The sequence below is a fragment of the Hyaena hyaena genome, unplaced genomic scaffold (assembly GCF_003009895.1).
Source record: "Hyaena hyaena isolate Hyena2069 unplaced genomic scaffold, ASM300989v1 scaffold_383, whole genome shotgun sequence".
Classification (NCBI taxonomy): Eukaryota; Metazoa; Chordata; class Mammalia; order Carnivora; family Hyaenidae; genus Hyaena; species Hyaena hyaena.
The window spans coordinates 1125672-1148888 of NW_024081014.1; the positions used below are offsets into that span (position 1 = coordinate 1125672).

Here is a 23217-nt window from a genome sequence, read left to right on the forward strand (position 1 = left end):
GCTGAGAACTCATCCCCCTCTCTTCCCTCTCAGGGCTGAGAAGCCAAGGCGGTCGCAGCCTCCAAGAGTCTCGGCTCCAGGCGCGCTGGACGTGGGGACCAATGTCCAGTAGATGGCGCTGTCGAGCTGGCGACGGTGGGCTGTCTGCCCGGGAGAGCCCCGGAAGGGAGAGGCGGCCAGGGTGGGGCCGGCGCCCTCCCGTCCTCTGTCCTAACCCTGTGCCCCCAACTGTCCCTGGGCGGCTCCAGACACCACCAAGGCTTTCCATTGCTCGGGAGCTTAGAACTTCCCCCTGCACTCCACCCCTCTACTTTCCCGGGAGAATTCAGCAGTGGTCTGAATGCCCTCTACCCATTGGCCTGTCGCGCCCTCGCCCCGCCCCCCATCTGCCCCCTCCCCCAGCCTCCGGGACCGGCAGGTGAGCACGCGGCGGACCCGGCCTGGCGCACTGGCTGCGGATCTTCCCCGGTGGCGGAGGGAGCCTCCGCTTCCACTATTCGCCGCGGGGCACCCGGCCTGACCCGCCTCCCCTCCGCGGCCTGCCTATAGCTGCAAGTCCACGAAGTGCCTTGAAATCGGAGAGCCATCGAGGAGGCCTACTGCATCGGCATCCGTTTGGCGCCGGAGGGCCCCGGGCCGCCAGCTCTGGTGTGAGCCTGGGCTCCCGCAGGGCTGGTGGCAGGCTGGGGAGGGGTCCGCACCCAGCTGCCCCCGACACTGCGGCGCGCCCGCTCCCCTCGCGGTAGAAACCTGGAGTCTAGGGGAACACGTGGAGTCCTGGCCCGCCCGCTGAGGGGTCCAGGAGGCCGAAGCACAGGCACCTCCTCCTGGCAGCTAAGCAGGCTGCCTTTGGGGCGGACCCTATTCTCCCCTAACACACACACACATACACACACACACACACACACACACACACAGCTTAGCAAGCTGAACACAAACCCTATTCTCCCCTAACACACACACACACACACCCCTTAGCAGGCTGGACACAAACCCTATTCTCCCCTAACACACACACACACACACACACACACACACACACACACCCCTTAGCAGGCTGGACACAAACCCTATTCTCCCCTAACACACACACCCCTTAGCAGGCTGGACACAGTAAAACACTCAACAAGCTTCCCTGTTATAGGTTAGAATGTGGAAGGGGCAGTTTGCTGCCCAACTGGCCCCCCTCTGACCCAAATAGAGGTGCACAGATAGCGGATGACCCCTTCTCTGGAAATACGGAGAGTTGAACAGGGCCTCCCTTTAACCCTGCACCCCAAAGAGGAACATTCTGGTAAAACCATCAGTAACTGTTGGCCCACGACCTTGGCATGTAGGAGGAACTAACTTCAGCTAAACGGCCAGGTTTACTCAGTATGATTCTCTTCCCTTGTGGGTAAATTGAGCACTATTTGGCAGACAGAGCGATGAAGAGTCAGAAAGATTAGGTTCTCACCCAAGTTCAGCCTAGGTGGCAAGTGGTGGAGCTGGCCCCTTCCCCTAGGACACACTGGAAGGATTAGGAGATCACCCAAATCTGGAGCAGGGATGAAGACTTCAGATCACAACCCATACCTCCTGCTTTGGTCTTCCCACTCTGGCCGAGGGGCAATGAGATGTATTTAGGAAAGGTGTGGGGAAAGGAGCCCAAAGGCAAGAGAACAAGGAACTGCTGTTTGGTTTTGCTTTTAACTTGCCTCCTTTCTGCAGGTAAATAAAGAGGTGTGTGTACCCTACACACCCAAACCCAGAAGCCCAGGGTTGTCCATGGCTCCCCAGAGGACCCTCACCTATTCTTTTGGGGTCTTTTTTTTTTTTTTAATAAAGTTCATTTATTTATTTTGAGACTGAAAAGAGCAGGGCATGGACAGAGAAAGAGGGAGAGAGAGAGAATCTCAAGCAGGAGATTATGACCTGAGCTGAAGTCAGACGCCATTAGAGCCACCTAGGTGCCCTGTCTTTGGAGTCATTCTGACTCTGCCCATGGCATCTCCCTCCTGCCTTAACTAGAAATCCTTATAGTACCTTACCACTCTCCCTTCCTCCTTTCGCCTGAATCTCTTTCTTCCTCTGTGGCCCACCTCCAACACATTTTTACCATAAAAACAAAAACAAAAAATACCCCTATCGCTACCCAGTTTGAAGTTTTCCCACGGTTCCCCATCATCTAAGGGAAAAATCCAAGCCGTGCCCCTTGGCGTGCCTGGCAGGGCTCCTGCCCCCTCCTTCCCCATCTGTCCTTTCCAGCTGCAATGACCCTGAAGTGGCTTGTAGTTTCCCCACACACACTACCCTCATTTGTCTCCAAGCCTTTGCTCAGATTGGCCCCTCAGTCCAGAGATGCTTCCTCGACACCCCTAACTCCTATTTTTCTACTTAAGTGTCACCTGGGCACCCTCTCTCGGTGAGTCCTTCCAACCACCCTGGTGTCCTTGCCCTTTGAACTGAATCCTTGCACTCACCACATAGCTTTCATGACCTATTGACATGTCTGATTTCTTCACTCCAAGTTCCAAACAGAGGATTGACCTAAATTCAGTACTGCTATGGGGTTGTTTAGGAACCTGAGAAAGCAAGTATTCTACAGGCATCAAGATCAGGAAGTGAGCAACGGCCAATGAGGAAGATTAATGCCATGGCTCAAAGGGATGGAGTTTCCTCCATCTGGGCAGAAAGACCTGGGTTGAAGCATGCTCCTGGGGCTGGAGCAAAGAGCAGCTCATACATGGCTCCTGGGGATGGCTAGACTCCAGATGGCCAGAACCACAGATCCCCTCACTTGTGCATGGACAGGGCTCTCCAGAGACTTAGCCACAGGGAGACATCCCAGGCCTGTCCAACATCCCCTTTTCCTCCAACAGTAACAGGTATGTTCTGAAGCCAGCAGGCAAAAGGAACTGGGAGCTTCTACCACTGTTTTTCAGAAGTGGGAAAAGGTGTAAAATATAGGATGGGCATCTTGCCTCCATAGTAGCTGGGTCTTAGGAAACCAGAACCGTGGACTGCCTGCACCGTGTGGGTGGCCAGGGGGTGGGAGGGCAGGGGAACAACAGTGAGGGCAGTGAGAAGACTGTGCAGTCAGATGTGGATGTGGGTGGCCCAGGGCAAGAGAGCAGCAGGCAGGTGATTTCCTTGAGTTAAAGAGGATCATTCTTTATAGCTGCCTGAGAGGGCTCTCCTTCCAGCTCTGCAGCTACCCCTATAGCGAACAAGGAACACACACATGCCACCGCAGACACACACACACCTAAACCGATGCAAGTATTCAATTCTCCCCACCACTTCCCCCACCCAGGATGTGCCCCTGCCTTGTCTTTTCTTTCCAGATCTTGCCCCAGTGACCCAAATGTTCGCTAGCCCCTTCATTTTGTCCTCACTCGTTGTACCCAAACTGCAAGGCAGGATCAGGGTTTTCCCGTTGACTTCATCAGGACACCCATCTGCTTTAACCACAGAAAAACCAGTATGGGGAGAAAAGACAGGAGACAGAAGCCCTGACGCAGGTTTTCAGTATGCAAGTGTTTTTGACTCCACAGCCAGTTGCTTAAATGAAACATAAAGGGCAGCCAGAATACACACCCAAATGCAAAAAGGTAAAGGCAAACATAAAATAAACCACACAATACCATGAACCCCCCACAAAACCAAAAAATTAAAACCCCAAACCCCTCAACTTTATATATATATATATATATATATGTATATATATATATAGTTTTTTGTTTTAAAAGGGAGAACAACTGTTCAAAACCAACTGGGCAGTATGGTGGGGGTGGGGAGCAGTCCTACAGAAGGGGGCCTAGAACTTCCCCCTGGGAACAAAGAACAAACACAATACAAAGAAAATAACCACCAATCTCCTGCATGGGTCAGGAGTCTCCAGAGAACAGATTGTCCCATCCTCAAACTGGCTTTTTTTTTTTTTTGCCTTTTTTTTGTCTTTTTTTTCCATTTTCTTCTTTTGTTGTTGTTGTTTTAGCACCTGTACAATAAAACTGTACCATCTCCAATCAGAGCCGGCCATAGAGAGGCCCTCCTGCCTTTAGATGGTACATACTCTCTACAAGGATTGTTTGGAAAAAATAGCAATTGGTAGAAAAATAAGAACAAGAGTAGGAAAGACAATGCCACAGAGGGGGCAGGGACAGGGAAACAGCCCGAGCTCCTCTCTCTCTCTCTCTCTCTCTCTCTCTCTCTCTCACTCTCTCACCCTAAACAAACCCAGCGCTGGAGGCCAGGAGGGCGGCCAGGCAGGGGCCCCACACTCAGCCCCAGGTCCTGAGGCGAGGTGGGAGTGGAACTCGGGTGGAGCCCAGCTGGAGCCCAGCCTCCTGCCCTCAGCTAGGAAATAGCTGAGACCTGGATCTCACAATTGGCCATCAATCCCAGAGCCCTCTGCAGATTCCAAAGGAGAATAGGGGGCAGAGGGAGAAGCAGGGAGGAGAGACGAAGGTGGTGCTGAGTCTGGGAAGGGGGAGAGGTGAGGGGCAAGGGCTGGGAGCTGAGAGGCTCAGCATCCAGAAGGGACAAAGGCAGAATGGGTAGGGGGGCTGGGGGCGGGGGGGGGGGAGACACAAGGATCAAGCCCATGTTGTGCACTCTGAGGGGAGCAGTGAAGGAAGTGTGAGGAGGAGGGGCGACCTTAGCTTTCAGGCCCATTCTCAACTCTCCCCAAGTACAGTGACTCACTAGCTCCCCACCTTCACAATCCATCCCTCCCCAGAAACACTAATCTCCAGATAGTAGGGCTGCTGCTGCGAAGGGCAGGTGGTAAAACAGAAAAATGGCGGGGGGAGCACCAAAGCCTCAGGATTACCCTCACCCCCCCAGCCCCGGGCCAGCACCAGCCACCTTCATCAGTCAGGGTCCTCAGGCCCCCCCGCCCCACCTGACCCCTTCCCTACTGGGGTAAAAACAAACCTGGGAGTAACTTTGTCAGAGGGAGGGGGCAGCTCCAGAGCTTATCAAGAAAGACAAAGGAGGTGAAGAAAGTCCCTCAATACAACAAGTTGTCTCAAATCGTCACAGTGATACAGACTTATCAGAAACCAATGAAACAATACAAATTAAATACTAATAAAATAAATACTATGGAAGACAGAAGAACACAGGGGAACGGAGGGGGCGCTCAGAGATTTGGCCTTTTCTCATTTCTCCTCTGGACAGGCCGAGGCCACCCCAAGGGACCCTGGCGCCACCTCCCACCATCCCCAGGACCTCTTGCCCTCAGATGTGGAATTCAGCTTTCCACCCCCATCACCAACCACAACAATGACGATGACAGGGAGATGAGAACTAATAATAACCAGAAAAAAAAAAATCCAGTCACTAATGCTGGCATTGATAAGGCGGCTTCTTGTTGGTCCGTATTATTGCCTCATTCTGCAGTCTGGTGCTCGGTGGGGGAAAGACCTGGGAGGCGGGGAAGGGTTAATTTGGGAGGAGAAAGAAGAAAAGGGAGGGGCTGTTTTCCCGGTCAACTGTTCCACGGCTGGAACTCCACCTCAGACCCCAGGAGCCGAAGTAGCTCTGGCTCATACCGCACCAGCTCCACAGTCTCAGAGGAGCCTGGGGCGGATCTGTCGTCCATGCCTCCGGGCCTCTCAGCTGGGGTCAGAAGCTGACTGGAGGCCACCTGCCGGTAGAACTCAGCCTTGGGCAAGGTGGCAATTTCAAAGTGCGGGAACCGAGCCTGAAAGATCCTGGAGGAAAGCTTCAGCCTCTTCAGGACGTCGGTAAAGAGGAACCAGTTGCAGGGCCTAGAAGAGGCAAGAGTAGGGGTTATGGAAGAGGCCTGCGGGGAAACAGTGGGGTGCTGGGAACACTCTGAAATGCCCAGGAAGGCTGCCAGTTTGGCTACCTGCCCACCCCACCCCACCTCAAACTAAACCATGGGCTCCTTCGGTGTCGCTGAGGCAGAAATCTGTGCTAGCCTACACTGGCTGAACCAGCTTTCAGCTCAGTCATGAGCACTCAACCCATGACTGACCTCTTCCCTTTAATATAGTGGGAGCAGGAAGGAAAGGGACCTTCTAGAACCCAAAACTCTTAGGAGGCATCCCCAGGCCTTCCCCACATCCCGTGACCTGGAATTTACCATCTGCTGGGACCAGTTCTTTCCCCACTGAGCCCTGCTACCCTGTCTGGTTTCCCTTTCCTGTTCACACTCCTGCTTCCCCTGCCTCTCGTTCTCCAAGACCTTCCCCAACAGACGGGGAGCTATGGAGAAAGGCCTAAACTGCGGGTAATCTGAAAGGCATTTCTCCTTGGCTCTGGAATGCATTAGACTAGTTTTTTTCTCCAGCGGCAGCACCATCGTTTCTGCAGGGCCAGAGCTCACGTTACAGCCAGTCTGACTCTGCTGAGCACACCCGACTGGCCTGGGCGGCAGCCTGGGGACAGCTGGGAGGGGTGCCGGGGACGCTGGTCCTGGGCCACGTGCTCACTTGGACTAAACTAGGAAGAGACGCCGCCTCCTCCTGCTGATGGTTCTGTCTCCAAGGTTGTCCATCCTGGCCATTGCCCTGTCCTACCCGCAGCATTTGCATCAGCCTCCTAACTGGTCTCCCCCCGCCAAGAGTCTCCCTGCCGCACCCCCACCCACCTTCACTGCATCTGTTACTATCCCTTTTCTAAAAAAGAGAATCTGACCTTCTCACTCCCTAAACTGCTTTCCATGGATCCCCAGTACCTCCAGCAAAGAAACCTCTACATTCTTTACCATGATATTATAGCAACACCTTTCAAACATGACCCCATTCAACTTCTTTGGCTCAATCTCCCCCAATAACACACACACACACTCACACTCACACACACAGTATACCCTCCCACCCCACCGAGTGCCAGCCATCTGCTGAAGGACAAGTCCCGCCTTCTGAACTTGTCTGTCTCATGCCTCTGCTTGTGGCTGGCCCTCCATCCTTGTCGCCTCTCGGGCCCAGCTCAGGCACCATATCACCCATGAAATGGGTTCCCGTTTCATGAAACTGCCTGTTTGTCCCATCTTCCACAGTCTCATGGGCTTGGTTCATATCCCTTTTATAATACTTAGAAACACAGCCCGTTTCAGAAAGGATACAAAAGAAATATAAACTGTGGTTCTCTCTGTGGCACAGGAATGGGGGCTCAGGGTGTACTAGAACTTCCATTATTCACTCGACACCTTTCTGAACTGCATGAAATTTTTATAATAATAAATCTGCTTTGGACACTTTGTCTTTTTTTAGAACTAATCGTATACTTGTCTCTCCTCCTCTATACTAGAGATTCTTTGAAGGCTGTATTCTGGCCCTTGGGTTTTGACCTGGAGTGCCTGCTGAAGACATGTTTACAGAATTGAGTGTTTTCTTTTGGGGCACCTGGGTGGCTCGGTTGGTTGAGTGACCGGCTCTTGGTTTCAGCTTGGGGTGTGGTCTTGTGGTTTGTGGGTTTGAGCTGTGCGTCTGGCTCTGTGCTGAGGGTACGGAGCCTACTTGGGATTCTCTCTTTCACCCTCCCTCTGTGCCCCTCCCCCACTTGCTCACACTTTCTCTCTCTCTCAAAATAAACTTAAAAAAAAAAAAAAGAACTGAGTGTCCTGTACAACACCTACCACTTCTACCCGTACCCACAGCCCTTCTCCCTAAAATGCAATGCTCTTCCCAGTGACAGTAACCCCTTTACTCACACCACCAGGAAATGGAGTGCTCTGGGTTCAGAGAAAGGGACTACAGACACCATACCCTTGGACCATCACTTTGGAAGAATGGAAAAGACCCCTCAGAACATTAACACTTGGTGAGCAGAATTCAGCTTGCTTGGATGATTCTGAAGGCACTTCTGAACCCAGCCATCCCTCAGGGTCATCATTCTACACCCTTCCTACTTCCTGAAGAACATGCATTTCACAGTGTGCTACAGCTGTGGGCAAGGGCAGATTCAGAAGAGCACTGGGAGGATGTAATGTCAGGAAAACCAGCTTTTCCCGTACCAAGTTCTCAACTGAAAAACTGCCTGCTGCTCAGCTTGCTGGGTGGCGCATGGCTCTTGATTGCCCTGTGTTCCGTCCACACCTCACACATACTAGCCTGGTCCTTTTACTGCCGAGGGCCCAAGATCTGGTTTCAGAGAAGGAGGTGCTGAATACTCTGGAGGAATTAATTAACTGTGCAATACTATATCTCAGAGGCCCGACCCCGCCCTCAGGGATCAGCTGATGCCCAGAAGAATAAGGACCAAAAGCCCCTGAAACTTGATCCCAACTAGTGTCATCATATAGGCTATTTTTATTCTTATCAGCCCCTGGGGGAAGGGATGCAAAGAAACCATGGTGGCCGGATGGTGAATGCTTAGAGTAGTCAACTTGAGGGACTCACTTGAAGGCCTCCTAATCCATTATGTACCCTTCTCTCGACCATGTGCACTTCATGTGCCTTCACTTTTTTTAAAAAAGACAGGGTCTGATGTTTCCAAAATAAGTATCAAAGGAAAAGTATCCTTAAGAGAGCCTACAAACATATCGGAAAAGAGGAAGAAAACACCTAATGGTGGAGGCTGAGAACAAAAGGACAATTCATTCCGCATCCTCCTGAGCAGCACTGCCACACACTGCCATCCGGTGACAGCTGACAAGGACCGTGGTCCCGCAGGCTGTCAAAGTCCCTTATGAATCCTCAAATCGAGATTCAACTGGGTTCGGTCTAATGGTAAGCGTCAGGTATATTCTAGTATCCAAAAATGGGAGATGCCTGCTAACAATACACACAGTGATCTGAGATGACAGTACCGAGGCCATCCTCTTGCCAACATTAAGGCTACAATAAAGCAGGCTGCGGATTACTTAAGGACCCCAGCAGCCTCTTAGCTATGGTAACCATATGTGCTAGCTTTTCCAAGAATCTCAATTTCAAATATTCTGTCTGGCTGTTCCCAGAAACCACAGAAATGTTCCAGAGATTCTAATAGTTCATCAGCTCAAACATCTCCCAGATCATCTCTTACATCAAGGAACAGCAGTGGAATTCTTCAGAGAGTGAAACTAGATTTTGGGTTTGGAAATACATACAGTCAATATAACTAGAGCTTACAGCCTCTGTTCTGAATGTAACTAATCAGGGTGGTAAAGTCAGGCTAGTCTTGGTCATATGTCAGCTTTCCCTAAGCTCCAGCATGTGCTCTCCAGGTGTCTGCTTCCTTCTGGAGAACACCACCCTTCCCAGGTAGGCAGGCCAGGGGTTGCCAGGATCCTGGCATTCAGTCCCTATAGATCCCTTAGACACTTACCCACGGGACACTGACACTTGGAGGTTGTAGCAAGGGAGAAGAGGCTTGTCTGAGAGCTCAAACATAAAGTCATCCTCTTCCACATCATCTCCTTCTTGATCAGAGTTCCCAGGAGGATTATGTAGGAGGTCACAGGCAAAGCCATCTTTTTCTTCTGTAAGGAGAGCACATGGGATACGAGGACTTAGCTACATGCACAAAACTGAAGAAAAAATGCTCCAATAAGATAAAAGGGCATGGAGACGGGTGATCAGGACATAAACAATAAGCTCACAGACCCCTAGTTGGGGCCAAGTTTTGCTGATCCCATGGCTCCCATCCTTGGGAGGGCGTGTGAAAGTCCTGTCCCTGGAAGACAGTAGTTTCTGGCCAGAAATTCATCATACTCCACCTTTTGGTTGGAAAACAGCTGGCTGATATGAAGGACTAGCCGCTTGGCCTTTGGAGATGGAGCCCAATGATACTACCAGCAGTCAAAGGCAAGGTAGAAACACTTGCCGTGCCTGCAGGGCTCTCAGAAGCCCTGAGGGGCTGCTCAGCCAGTCCCCTTCCCTGGCTACGTGTTTGGGTGTGGCATATTTCATTCCATCCCAACCTTCCCCAGCTCTAGCTTCCCCAGAGCTTAGGGCTGACCATCTCCCCCAACCTGCAGCCCCAGCCCCAGACATGAGTGCTAGCTGACTGCCACAGAGAAAGATGCTTCCAAGAGAGGAAAGCTTGGGTAGAGGCTAAGGGCTTGGGAGGCAGCAGCTGTCTCAGAAACTGTGCATGGTGGGGGCAGGGCAGGGAAAGAATGATCATGACCAGGTAACGGGCTGGGTCTCTCCTGAGTGTGAACAAGAGATGACAATGCAATACAGTGGCTTGTGGCAGGGTTAGGACAAAGCAAGGGAGGAGAAAGGCACTTGGAAGAGAGAGAATAAAAACAATAACCAGGGCATAAGTGGTGGAGGGCTAATGAGGGGTGGCTTTGTGGCATCCCTGGTTTAGGCCATTGTATTCTGAGTCTAGGGGGAACATGGGCTAATGTTTTGGTTGAAAGGGTCTATAAGTTACTAACAAGTGGAGAAAGGCTGCCCCCACAGGGTCACTCCTGTCTTTGAGAAGAATCCGTGAAACCCAAAGCAATCCCCCATCTCTGAGCCACAGACAAGCATGGGAGGAATCCGACTCAAAGCTCACCCAACACAGAGCTGCTGTAGAAATCCCAGGACACTCCAGGGTCACCCTCTGCCCGGCCCTGAAGATCCGAGAGGTGATCTGATGAAAGAAGAGGAGGCAGTGAGACAAGGAGGGTAGGCTGGAGAAGGGCCTAGAAACAAAGTACGTCTATATGGGGCTAGGAGAATGGGAGAAGGGAAGGAAGGACCACTAGCGTGTCTGGGGGCTAACAGGGAGAGATACATTTCCTGCTGTCAATCAGAGGTTGCCAACCAGCAGCCAGGACCCAAATCTACCCACTGACCACTTGGGGTTTGCCCCAATGTTTTAAACCAAAAAATAAAAATAAAAAATGTCAAACATTTTAAAATTGAGAGATTTCACCAAAAAATTTGGATTTCCAACTCTTCTTGAAAAAAAATATCAGAAAATCTGGCAACACAGCGTCCCACATTCCTGCATGTCAACAGTTGGCCGGAGGGAGAGGCGACATGTACGTTCTCCGGTTCAATAATCCCCACCCAGCCTGCTCTGCTCTCTTACATGATAAGCCTGAGGCATTTAGGTCTGGGATCCCTGCTTTTAATGTTGTAGGGAATGGACTCTCCCAGTACAATCTCAGACCTGTCCCAAGATTTCAATTCCCTGCAGGTCACAGTGTTCATACAGCCAATCAGGATCTCTCCAATTCAAAGTAAGATAAGGAAGCAGAATTCCTTCTGTTTCATCTTTGAAAAACATGGGGAAGAGGGCCAAGTTTACCCTCATAAAAACCTTTTGCTTCCACTCCTAGGTATATACCCCCAAAGAATTGAAAACAGGTGTTCAAACAGAAACTTATACACAAATGAATGTTCATAGCAGGTCTACTCACAATAGCCAAAAAAGTGAAAACAACCCAAATGTTGTTAAGCTGATGAAGGGATAAACAAAACATGGTCCATCCATATAATGGAATATTATTCAGTTATAATAAAAAACAAAGTAATGGCATATGCTACAACATGAATGAACCCTAAAGACATTATACTAAATTAAAGAAGCCGTACGCAGAAGGCCATATGCTATATAATTCCGTGTATATAAGATATCCAGGACAGGAAAATCTAGAGACAGAAAGCATATGGGTAGTTAGGAGGGAACAAGAAGTGACTGCCTAATGGGCACAGCGTTTCCTTTTGAGGTGATGAAGTTCTGAAACTCAGTAGTTGTGATGGTTGCACAACATTCTGAATGCACTTAATGTCACTTCACTGTACACTTTTTAAAATGGCTAAAATAGTAGGGGGCACCTGGGTGGCTCAGCTGGTTAAGCATCTGACTCTCGATTTCAGCTCAGGTCATGATCTCACAGTTTGTGAGATTGAATCCCAGGTCGGGCTCTATGCTGACAGTGTGGAGCCTGCTTGTATTCTCTCTTTCCCTCTCTCTCTGCCCCTCCCCTGCTTGCTCTCTAATCTCGCTCTCAAAATAAATTAAAAAAAATTTTTAAAACGAGTTAATAAGAGGCACCCGGGTGGCTCAGTTGGCTGGGCGTCTGACTTCGGCTCGGGTCATGATCTCTCAGTTTGGGAGTTCTGACCCTGTATCCTGCTCTGTGATGACAGTGTGCAGCCTAGAGCCTGCTTCAGATTCTGGGCTTCCCTCTCTCTCTGCCCCTCCACTTCTTGCTCTCTGTCTCTCTCTTTCTCTCAAAAATAAATTACAAAATAAAATAATAAAAAAAAGCAAAATAAAACAAAAGGTTAAAATGATAAATTTTATGCTGTAAGTATTTTGCCACACTAAAAAAAACAAATTTTTAACCACCTTTTGCTTACTTGATCAGAGGCTAGACGTCAGGTCACCCTTTGCCTCCTTGTCTCCTAGCTAAGCATCATCTAGTGGAACTGCTTCACCTCTCAGCCCCACATGTACAAAAGACAGGTTTTCATGACAAATTCAACTGTGGTATCTGTAGGCACATGCCCCAGTGGTTGGCAGTATGCCACCCAGCACAATTGGCAAGCTGACTTAGCTCTATAATGGTTGCTACCAGCCCTCAGGTGACACCCGGGCAGAAGTATGGGAGAGAGTCCAAAGGGCACAGGTGATGTGAGGGTGCCCTCTGGAAACCAAATCCCAGGAGGAAGCTGGTGGCCACTCCTAAAGGCACAAAGCCAGTCTCCCCCCGATGAAAGGCACCACCGCACTCCAATATACTTCCCTTTTGGGTCACACAGTCTGTCAGCAAAAATGCCTATTAGCTGTTGTGAGCTACGAAAAGAACTAACTTTTTAGCAACCTTCTAGGAGATGAAGGGCTTCTTCTGGTAGGAAAAGGCAGCAAGAGAAAGCTTTCAAAATAATGGCTGAGCAGCTACAGTGGAAAACCTTTAGTCACGCACATTAGATCTTTTTTATGTACTCCACAAAAAACTCTTGAGGTCATGACTGCCAGTTTCTGTGCTCTTCTGGACCCCGTGTCCCTTGAGAGTTGGAAGGAGTTTCTCCTGAAAGCATCTGTCAGTTAGGTAGGTGCCTATTCTGTGCCTGGCCTTGTGCTAGGTGTCCTGGGAGATGAAGGCATGAGATCATAAGTCTCCAAGAGGCAGGGAATATGTCTGTGTTGTTCATCATTGTCTTTCCATGGCCTGAGCCCAGGTGCCTGCCACCTAGTAAGAGCAAATAAACATATGGGGAAGACAGGGAGGGAGGGAGGAATTACTACGAGGCAAGACCTAAAGCCTGCTTAACCAGCATGCCAAAACACATGTGCTCCAAGGACTGCTGTCTCCCAGGAGGTCACACGAGGATTCCATCAGAGCCCTGGTTCACCACATTCTTGGGGCTCCTCTCTAGGGACTGCCTTCAGAGCCCCTGGCACATTCCACTAATTCTCCTCACTGACAACAAGTCTTTGTCATTTGCAGGTGAATTTGCCTTTCTGAGGCAGCCCAGTGTGCATGGGCATGAGCAAAGATGCAATTGTCTGGGAAGGCCTATGAGCTGCGTGCCCGAAGAAGCTCCCACGGTTGCTTGATGGCGCACCTTCCAGTCATATTTCCTTATAAGCCTTCAAGTACAATAGGGACAAAGAGGGATATTCCTCTTCCCTTGACTGTCCCCTGCCCCTCCAATAAATTTCAGTCCTTTATTCTTCTCCTTTCCACCAAAAAGTGCCCTCAGCCCCACAATCCCACTCCTGGGTATATATCCACAAGAACCGAGGACTGGTACTCAAACAGATGCTTCTACACACATGTTCATAGCAGCACGAGTTACAACGGCCAAAAGGCAGACACAATCCAAATGCCCATGAACCAATGAAGGCATAAAGAAAATGGAGTAGATCCGTACAATGGCATACCATTCAGCATCAAAAAGGAAGTACAAGGTGCCTGGGTAGCTCAGTCAGTTACACTTCTGACTCCTGATTTCAGCTCAGGTCATGATCTCATGGTTCATGGGTTCAAATCCTGCATCGGGCTTCATGCTGACAACATGGAGCCTGCTTGGGTTTCTCTCTCTCTCTGCCCCTCCCCTATTCCAGCTCTCTCTCTCTCTCTCTCTCTCTCTCTCTCTCTCTCAAGATAAATAAATTAACTTTAAGAAAAAGGAAGGAAGTACTGAAACATGCTACCACATGGATGGACCTTGAAAAACATGATGCCACATGAGAGAAGTCAGACACAAGAGGTCCCATGCTGTATCATTCCATTTATACGTAATATCCAGAATGGGCAGGGCCATAGAGACAGAAAGTACATGGGTGTTTGCCAGGGGCTGGGAGGGGAAATGGAGAGCAAATGCTTAATGGGTTTGGGGTTTCATTCTGGGGGTGATGAAAAGGTTTTGGAACTAGATAGAGGCAGTGGTTGCACAACATTGTGACTACACTAAATGCCACTGAATTGTTCCCTTCTAAATAGCTTTGGTTTTAGGTTATGTGAATTTCACCTCAATAAAAGAAAAATTTTAAGTACTCAAGGTGAGTGGTCACCCTGGCAGAGTTTCTGTCTTTCTCAGGGTCCCATCATACCACTCCCTATGTCCTCCAACCAAGTCACTAACTGAGAGACTCGAAAGGAGAGAGGAAAAGAAAGAAAACAAGTGGTCCTCGACATGGGGTGATACGGCAAAAGTCTCTGGCAGGAAAAACAAAAACCTGTGATTCAGTGACCTTGGGTGGTAAACTGCTAACTCTTTCATCAGTGGAAGAAAAAGCAGTACTGATCCTTCCTCGGATGCCCCAAAACCAAACTGCAGCAACTCCCCTCGGCCCCCACATTCTTTCTGACAGATGAAAACGAATCTGTTTTCCCTTGACTAGCCTGGGTATTATTCTTTTCTTCAAAGGGTCAAAGGCAAATCAGTCACATGCCTGCCTGTAATTTGGTCCAAGGAGAAGGTCTTCCAAAGGCTTCTTGGACAGTTTGCATGGCATGGTGCCCCAAGCCCAAGGATGAGGGAGAAAGGGTTCGCTTTTTGACCTCCAGTACCCAGCACTGTACCGGAAACCTAACTGGGGCTCAATAAATGCATAGATGGATGAATAGAAGGGGTGCCACTGCATCCTTCATGATTTCTGGAGAAACAGGCCTTACTTTAAGCCAACTCAATACAGAAAAGTACATATTTACAACCCAGATGAATTACGAGCATCTTCTGCTTTGCTAAAGGATTCACTACAGGATACTTGTAAATAGTGACATTCTTTTGTGTATTTAAAAGAAGGTTTCATTCCCAGACTTTTCCAGAACAGGAGCCTTACACAAAGAGAAGGAAGCTCCACACCAGGAACAACACTGACGTTCTCACTCATCTTTTCCACCTGCAGAAAATGGAGCCCTTTGCACTCTACAGGGATTCACCTTCATTTTCTGCCCAGTGGGATCTCCACCAGGGGAGGGAGAAGACAATTAATCTACAGAGAGTCTGGTCAGGCAAATGCTTGGGGATGAAAAGCAAAAAGTTTTTTAAATACCTTTGCACGACAGGCAAAGTTAAAAAAATAAATAAATCCAGAGGTCCACCCAAATGCATCCAGGTTTAGGGGCTGGGGAGGTGGGCAGTGAGGGAAATGCCTCCTACACTTCCAAGCCCATGGTGCTTCCTCCAGGCACTAGACCATCCTGTCCAATTGTTCTGTGACATCTGGTGGGGGTGGGGGGTGGCTGTGATTAATAAAAAAGAGAAATACTCAGTTTAAGGAATTGAGCCCCTGATGATGGTTATACAATATTGTGAATACACTAAGTACCACTGAATCATTCACTTCCAAACAGTTGTATTAGGTGATTTTCACCTCAATTAAAAAAAAACAAAAACAAAAACTGAGTATTGTCTTCTCATCTCCCGAAAACAGCCTATGGGCCCAAGTTCCCTCTCTCAGGAGCCCACTGACCCCTGCCAGCACCTCCCTGGGGCATAAGGGCCAGGTGCTGCTAGCACTTTCCCAAACAGGAGACAGAGATCTGCATCTGAGCACACTTGGTATTTGCATGGAAAAGAGGTAGCCCTGTTCCAACACTCTGTTCAGTTCCGCCCCCCATTATGAAGCTGTAGCTCTGTGCCTATGAAGTTGAGAAACAATGTCAAAATCTGAGTGAAGGTGTTTGGCCTGGACAGGCTACAAAGTGTCAGAATTAAGAGAAGTCTTCTCATGGGGTTCCTGGCTGTCCCAGTTGGTGGAGCATGCGACTCTTGATCTCAGGATTGTGAGTTTGAGCCCCACATTAGTTATAGAAATTACTTAAAAATAAAATCTTTATTTAAAAAAAAGTTAAGTCTTCTCTTGACTCTGCAACGTGAGCCGGCATTCAGATTAGTTGAAGGAGGCATCAAAAGGCTGGCTAGTAGCTGGGATTAGCTAACAGAAATGGGAAGAAGAGATAAAAATGTGTTTGTTTCTAAATTTTTAGTTACTGAAAATGGTCTCAATATTTTAATTCCTTTGGAATTCTGGAGAAGAGGTCGGGAAAGAAAAGAGTTTATCTGCGCACTAAGGTGGTCAGAGATGGCTTTATTTGGATCCAGAGGGTCCCCTCTGGAGGACAGTCTCTAGTGCAGAGAGGGCCTGGATTAAACCTCTTGGTCAGAGACAGAGCTTCATGCAGTGCTTTTATCATGTCGGGAAGTTCTGGATGTTCATCTGTGCTAGTTTCTTCTGGGAATCAGCTGGACTGCAGACGTGTATGTATAAGACAGTGCATGTGGCACATGGTATTTAAGAAGGGGCCCTGAGCCCCCATGATGGTGCAGCTACAGTGAGCAAGAGTCATGACTGGCTTCGGACAAATGACTGGATGAGCATTACCAAATTGCTCGGCCCTTCACGGCCAGTGGCCTGGGACAGCCCCAGAGCTGAGGGGAGGGAAAAGTCAGTCCTGCCCCCTAGCTAGAAGGGCTGGGTGTCACTGGGAGGCATGAGGCCTATATGCAGTGACCAGTGACTGCAGGGTTTGGTTGGCTTGACTAGGGACCTGATGAAGGATGGCTGAGGGAGGAGTCAAGGCCTCTGTCCACGGCTTCCCATTGCTTATCCCTTGGCTTTTATTAGTATCAAGGTGATGCTTCCCACCTAGTCCTCCTTCCACAGGAACCTTTAGTTCACGTTCCTTTGTTTCTTCCTCCATCATCAGCTACCTAGTTAACCTTTGTTCAACGAATAAATGATCTCCTTCCTGGTTGGGAGCCCAGAACTATATATGGGGAGGTGGGGATTCAGGACTAACTAAGGCCACAGCCAGAGTGAGAGTGAGTGGCCTTGAGCAAACCCTTGGTCCCATAAGCTCCCAGTCTGAAAGGGGTTCAACAGCAAACAATGAGGCCTCTACAGAGGGTCAGTGAGACAACTGCCAGTAGCTCCTTCTGTCGGGCACTCTGGCAGTCTGAAGAAGAAACTGCTAGAGCAAGGGCTGACCTGTGATATCACTAAGGAGGCAGAGTTCCATCATTCAGAGGTCAGGTCTGAGGAGATTTCCAGTGGGCATGCCCACACTGGACTTCCCCCCGTCCCATGTCCCTGCTGCCCAACTCAGCAGAGCTACCTAACTGCAGGCAAACTGGCTGTCCACTAATAAGAACATAAATACATGTTGGCTTGTGGCCCTTGCCATGGACCTGAACACCACACACTCTTCCAAAGGGGCCAGATGACAGAGGAAGAAAAAAGGTTCAGGGGGGTGCAGAGGGAACATCAGTTACCATAGGCAGGGGGGGAGAAATACAGCATCAGGAAGGGTCCTGAGGGTTCCACTGTGATTACCAACAAGGAGAAAGTTCAAGAACAAAAGCAAAATGCTAAGTGTCATTTCTTTGTAACTAACACCCGTTCAAAACATGGGTCAATACACTTTGCCCCCAGTTCAATCCATCAGTCGGGCCGCTGCCTCACAAGGAGGCCTACCCGACATACCTAGCTAGGAAGTGGGTCCCTGTGAGCTACCATGGCCCTGAAGAGGATGCATGCGATATGGATACTCATAGCACTGGAACAAGAGGAAGTAGACCTTTAGGCTTTTTAAAGTGCATAGAGATTTCTAAGACACTTCAAGGAAAGCCTGCAGAGGGCTGACGCCTCTCATGGGAGTTGAGATGGAGGGAGATGAAGAATATCTCCTCACGAGTTTAGGAATTGGAGGCTAGCCCCAAGGATGATGGCTTCAAGCCTGGGCTGTGCTTACCACTGAGAAAGCGCTTCATGGTGTCGCTGCTGGCCAGCTTCATGGCTGTCTGTCCCGAGTAGGTGGCCAGTGTGGGGTCAGCCCCATAAGAGAGCAAGAGCCAGATGGTCTCCAGGTTGTCATTGACCACTGCATCATGAACTGGCCTGTAGAGGTGAAACAGGATGAGGACAACAGAGCCCAAGCGGGAGCCTAGGTGTCTAGGCCTCAGGCTACTTCATCAGGGGAAAATAAAATAAGATGATCCTAGGATAATGTGGGTAAGACTTAGAGCAGAGAAACCACCTCTGGCCTATACCCCCCATCATTTCTTCCTACTTCCTTCTCCTCTCTCTGTGCCTCTTTCTCCTCCCCCCACTCCCATTTCGCTCTCCAAGGTTCCCCCTACATTTTGGGACAGTCCCTCGGGTACCATGTAGCTCCACTGTAGCTCTGGAATTTGGGAGAGAACGGGGCCCTAGGGCAAGGATAATCTTAAAGCAGATGGTGAGGGTATGAACAGAAAGATCTGGATGACTACTCTGGAGCAGGGATGAGCAGAGTGGCTCCCCGCACCAGGTGGCAGCCAAGCAGAGCCTGCGTCCTCTGACCCAAGCCCCCCACTTGATATGCAGCTCATGTCTCAATGTTCCTCAGGAGGTAGGCCCTCTGATAGAAGGGAATGGGTACAATTTCTTTAAGACCGAGCAGGTATCTTTTTTCAAGTGTACAGACATCAAATCAAGAATCAAATCTGGGGCATTACCCTAAGGTCAGCCTCCTGGTTCCTAGAGCCTAAGATGCTGCCTGAGATAGATGTGCTACCAGGAGGATTTGAGGGATGCCTGAGTGGTGTTACTGGTAAAGCTGCATTTAATGGGATGATCCCTAGATGACCCCAACCTGCCCTTAGTTACCAATGTGGACAGGCCAGCCAGGAACTCATACACCCCTGCTGTAAACCACTTCCCTCTACAGTCTGCAGCTGTCTTCCTCAAACACCTCCTGACAAGGCCTCTCTGCAATGTGTAGCCTGGTGTTCTGTGAAGGTCTAGGCTGCAGCAAGCTCTTCTGAGTGAGGGGCAGAGCTGAGGGTGGGGGTGAGGGCAGGGGGCAGCCTTCTTGCCTCGTGCCATCCTGTGCGCTGCAGTTCACATTGGCCCCATGCTCCAGCAGGATGTTCAGGATGTCCGTCCAGCCTCTGGAGCAGGCCTCGTGCAGGGCTGTGTAGCCAGCATTGTCGCGGTGATTCACATCTTCACTATCTTTCTGAAGGCAGTAGAGAACAACGTCCTGTGGGGACAGGGAGAGCTCCATGAGCAAAAAGAGGCCTAATTCTTTTTTAAAAAAATTTTAATGTTTATTTATTTTTGAGAGAGAAAGAGAGAGCGTGAACAAGCATGAGTCGGGAAGAGGCAGAGAGAGGGAGACACAGAGTCCAAAGCAGGCTCCAGGCTCTGAGCTGTCAGCACAGAGCCCAACATGGGGCTTGAACTCAGGACTGTGAGATCATGACCTGAGTGGAAGTCAGACGTTCAACCGACTGAGCCACCCAGGTGCCCCAAGAGACGCCTAATTCTTGACATCACTCCAGTTAGTTTTGAAGCTCTCCAAATGTCCAAAGAGTAAGTCTTATTGCGGTAACTAACAAACAAGTGTCAAAATCGTTTGTTACCAAAGTCAATCCTGAGGTCCATTCTAACGGCCTTGACTCTGTGCTATTTTCTTAGCAGCGGGAAGACATTTCTTATCACCAAGGATACTCCCTCATCTGGGTGTGGGTTGTTAGAATGAGGTCCTCAGAGAGGCTTACCTGCCTACCACCAGCTCGTACTCTCAGGCCTCAAGTCCTTGAGCACTGATTTCCTAGTCTGGAGATTTGCAAGGTAGCACCAGACCACAGAAATGAGACATGTGGTGGCAAGCACAGTCTCTGGTGATTCAAGAATAAGGAAAGAAGAATTGGTTTAAGTACTATCCTTGGATGCTAGTTTTAATTGTTTTAAGCACTAGTCCTGGATGTTTATGCCAGAGCATTCAGTTCTAGCCTCCTCTCCAATCAGGATTGCTCCAAGTATAATCCAGTGTGGTCATTCATTCACATATAGTAATGATCAGTGTCCCTGGGCTACACGATAGGACTAGAGATGGGACTCTGACACTGGAAGCATCCAAGGTAGTCTGAAATGAAGCTAGTGAATATGTTGAGGGGGAGGGGAGAGGCAGCCCCTCTTCTGAGGGGAAGAGGCAGGCAGCAGCTACCAGGGGCCTATCATCAGGCCTCTGTCAGGTCCTGGTGACATGGTCTTCCCAGGCATCCCAACTGACAGCTGGCTCGCAGGCTGTCTGGCTAGGACAATTGAGTGAGTGAGTGAACATGTGAGTGAGTGTGTGCCTGTGTTGGAGGTGCTGTCTCTTGGATACAGGAACTATCAGGCTGCCCGTACCCAGGAGAGCGCAAGGCCCCCTACCCTCCTCACCAGCGCAGAGGTTTGCCTCTTCTCTCAGGCCTCATATTCCTCCTCCCTCCCTTCCATGACAGGTTGCCCAGACTGCTCCTACCCTGCCCTGGTTGGTTCCCCTATGGTTCCCGATTTGCTAGTTTGGCTCTAGGTACAAGGTTAAACCTGAGGTCAGGTGTTGGTCATCTTCTTTCCTTAGATCTCCCTTGGCACCTATCCCAGCCCCCACACTAGGTGCTCAAGAAAGATGGGCAGGTTGCCAGTGAGACGCTGTCAAGGCAGTTCCCCTGTGACGGCCAGCCTGGCTGGAAGTGCAGCTGTCTTTATATGCATCAGTTGTAGATTATTCGAAGCCTTAAAAAAAAATCAGGGTCTACTGTATAACCCAGCAGCTCCACCCTTAAGAGCAAATCCTGAGGAAACAATTGGTGTGGTAGGCAAAGATACATGGTCAAGGAGTTCCTATCAACACAAACGTCCAACAAAATTTAATTATGGTCACTGAGTCAGGCTTCCACCCTACCCTGGTACTTGGGCATCAAAAAGACCTTGGTGAGAATTCAAGCTCATACAGATGAAGTAGTAAGTAAGGGACACATCATTTCACATTGCTAATCCTTGATGTTCTCACATGTAGAACGGGGCTAATAAAACCTACCTCCACAGGTTAAAGGTGAGATGAAATGATATGAAGCAATCAGAGCTATTAATAGGACAAAAGTGGTACTCAATAAATGCCAGCTTCCTTTCCAATCCATAGGGAAGTAGTGTACGGTAGGAGAGCCCAACCTAGCCCCCCCCCATACACTACTGCCTCCTCTTCTACTGGGAGCCAAAATGGGGGCAGCGGGAGAATGTTAAGAGCAGTGATCATCCTTGTTCTTCTCTGAGTTGGGGAGCCAGCACAAAGAGAAATTCAAGACAATGTCAAAATCCCACTTCTGGCCTAGGAATGTGTTGGATTATCGATATTGTGTTACCATTCCAATTATTTTCATTCCCAATTGATATTCACATGAGCTTGCATTCCCACATACCACGCTGGCCGGCCCCAGAGGCCATCTGGGCAGTAGAAGGAGTCCAGTCGAGGTTGAAACCCCAAACAAAGCCCTGCCCAGGCCACAGAAGAGCCAATGAGGAGAAGCTTCTCCACAGGTGCTTGGGCAGTGGCATCCTGCTGGCGTGGAGCTCCCTACCTTATAGCCAAGACGTGCTGCCCGCTGCAGGAGGGTCTCGCCCGCATTCTTGTTCACTATGAGCCGACGTGCCTCTGGGGGGATCTGCCGGGCTGTAGGTGACTCGGAGGCCTCCTCTGGGCCGGCACTTCGGGACTTGGAGGGTGTGCATGGTTCGGTGGGTTTCACTGGGGTGGGTGATTTGGGAGATCGCGTCTTCTGTTGGCTCCAACGACCTTTGCCCTGGAAAGCACAGATGCAGTCCCATATCAGCACAGGCCCCCACCAGTTCCTATCCAGTGAGCAGATGCTGAGGAGCTCAAATCCTCAACCACATAAACCAATGATTGACCAAGGGCTCAGAAATCAGAAATTGAGAGGATATCTCAGCTTCCTTCAAGCACTCTGCATGCTCTCTTTACCTGCCTCAATATCCCTTTGATGAGGTTTTTACAAGTCCTACTTCTAAATAAGCAAAAGCAAACTGAGAGTAAAGAGAACTGGAGACTTCTTTGACTTAAGCATGGTTGCCAAGGCCATCACTCTTATTGCAACCTGCCTTCAAACCTTCCCCAGCCTCTTCTCACCTTCCTCCACATCACATCCCGAGGTTGCATTCAAGCCCAGCCTGGGTGGTGGAAAGCACTTGGGTGCAAGAGTCAGACAGATCTTGGTTTGGGATCTTGCCTCTGCCACTCGCTAGTGCGAAGACCTGCATGAAGGCCTAGCTTCTCTGAGCTTCCCTTTCTCCCTTGTGGGGTCTTCAATGGGGAGGAAATGTGTTCAAGGAACTGTACTCAAGGAACCAGACCCCCGGAGCCTCATTTGCACCTGGACTTAAGTTGGATGATGAGATTCTAAACTAAGACCTTATTCTGGGGTGCCTGGATGGCTCAGTTGGTTCAGCATCTGGCTCTTTATCTCAGCTCGGGTCATGATCTCACAGTTTGTGAGATCAAGCCCTACAGTGGGCTCTTTGCTGACCATGTAGAGCCTGCTCAGAATTGTCTCTCCCTCTCTCCCTGCCTCTCCCCTGCTCTCTCTCTCTCAAAATAAATACATTTAAAAAACAGTTTAAACTGGGAGCTGATGTCATATTTGGACAAGACTTTGGGGGGCCTTGGGAGACCCACTTGGGCAAAGTGGGTACACTTTGCATGTGAGAGGGACATTAATCACTGGGTGACCAGAGAGCAGACTTTGCCTTCATCATATTCTAAGATGGCCCCTGATGATCCCTCCTGATGTTTGTGCTCGTATGTAGCCCCCTCCTGCATTGGACAGGGTTGCCCTGTGTAGCAAATACGAGACTACAAAGATGACAGTGTGTGACTTCCAAGGCTACTTCCTAAAAGACAAAATGTGGTTTCAGCCTTCCTCTCTTTTGGATCATTTGTTCTGGGGGAAAGCAGCTACCATGTCATGAGGACACTCAAAAAGTCCTTGGGAGAAGCCCACGGGGCAAGGAAAAGAGACTTCCTGCCAACAACCAGCATCAATTTGCCAGTCA

General features: G+C 49.6%; 1 protein-coding gene across 3 annotated transcripts in view; it reads right to left on the minus strand.

Moving 5' to 3' along the window:
• Positions 1–3492: 3492 nt before the first annotated feature.
• The window catches only part of BCORL1 (BCL6 corepressor like 1), a 62694-nt gene continuing 42969 nt past the window's right edge, over positions 3493–23217 (minus strand). For all 3 annotated transcript variants that reach the window (XM_039250789.1, XM_039250786.1, XM_039250787.1), the window contains 6 exons: positions 21729–21950; positions 19197–19363; positions 18092–18237; positions 10447–10524; positions 9265–9418; positions 3493–5759 (listed from right to left, as the gene is read on the minus strand). In XM_039250789.1, coding sequence (XP_039106720.1) covers positions 5477–5759; positions 9265–9418; positions 10447–10524; positions 18092–18237; positions 19197–19363; positions 21729–21950 — 1050 coding nt within the window. In that variant the 3' untranslated portion in view covers positions 3493–5476. The remainder of the gene's footprint in view (positions 5760–9264; positions 9419–10446; positions 10525–18091; positions 18238–19196; positions 19364–21728; positions 21951–23217) is intronic.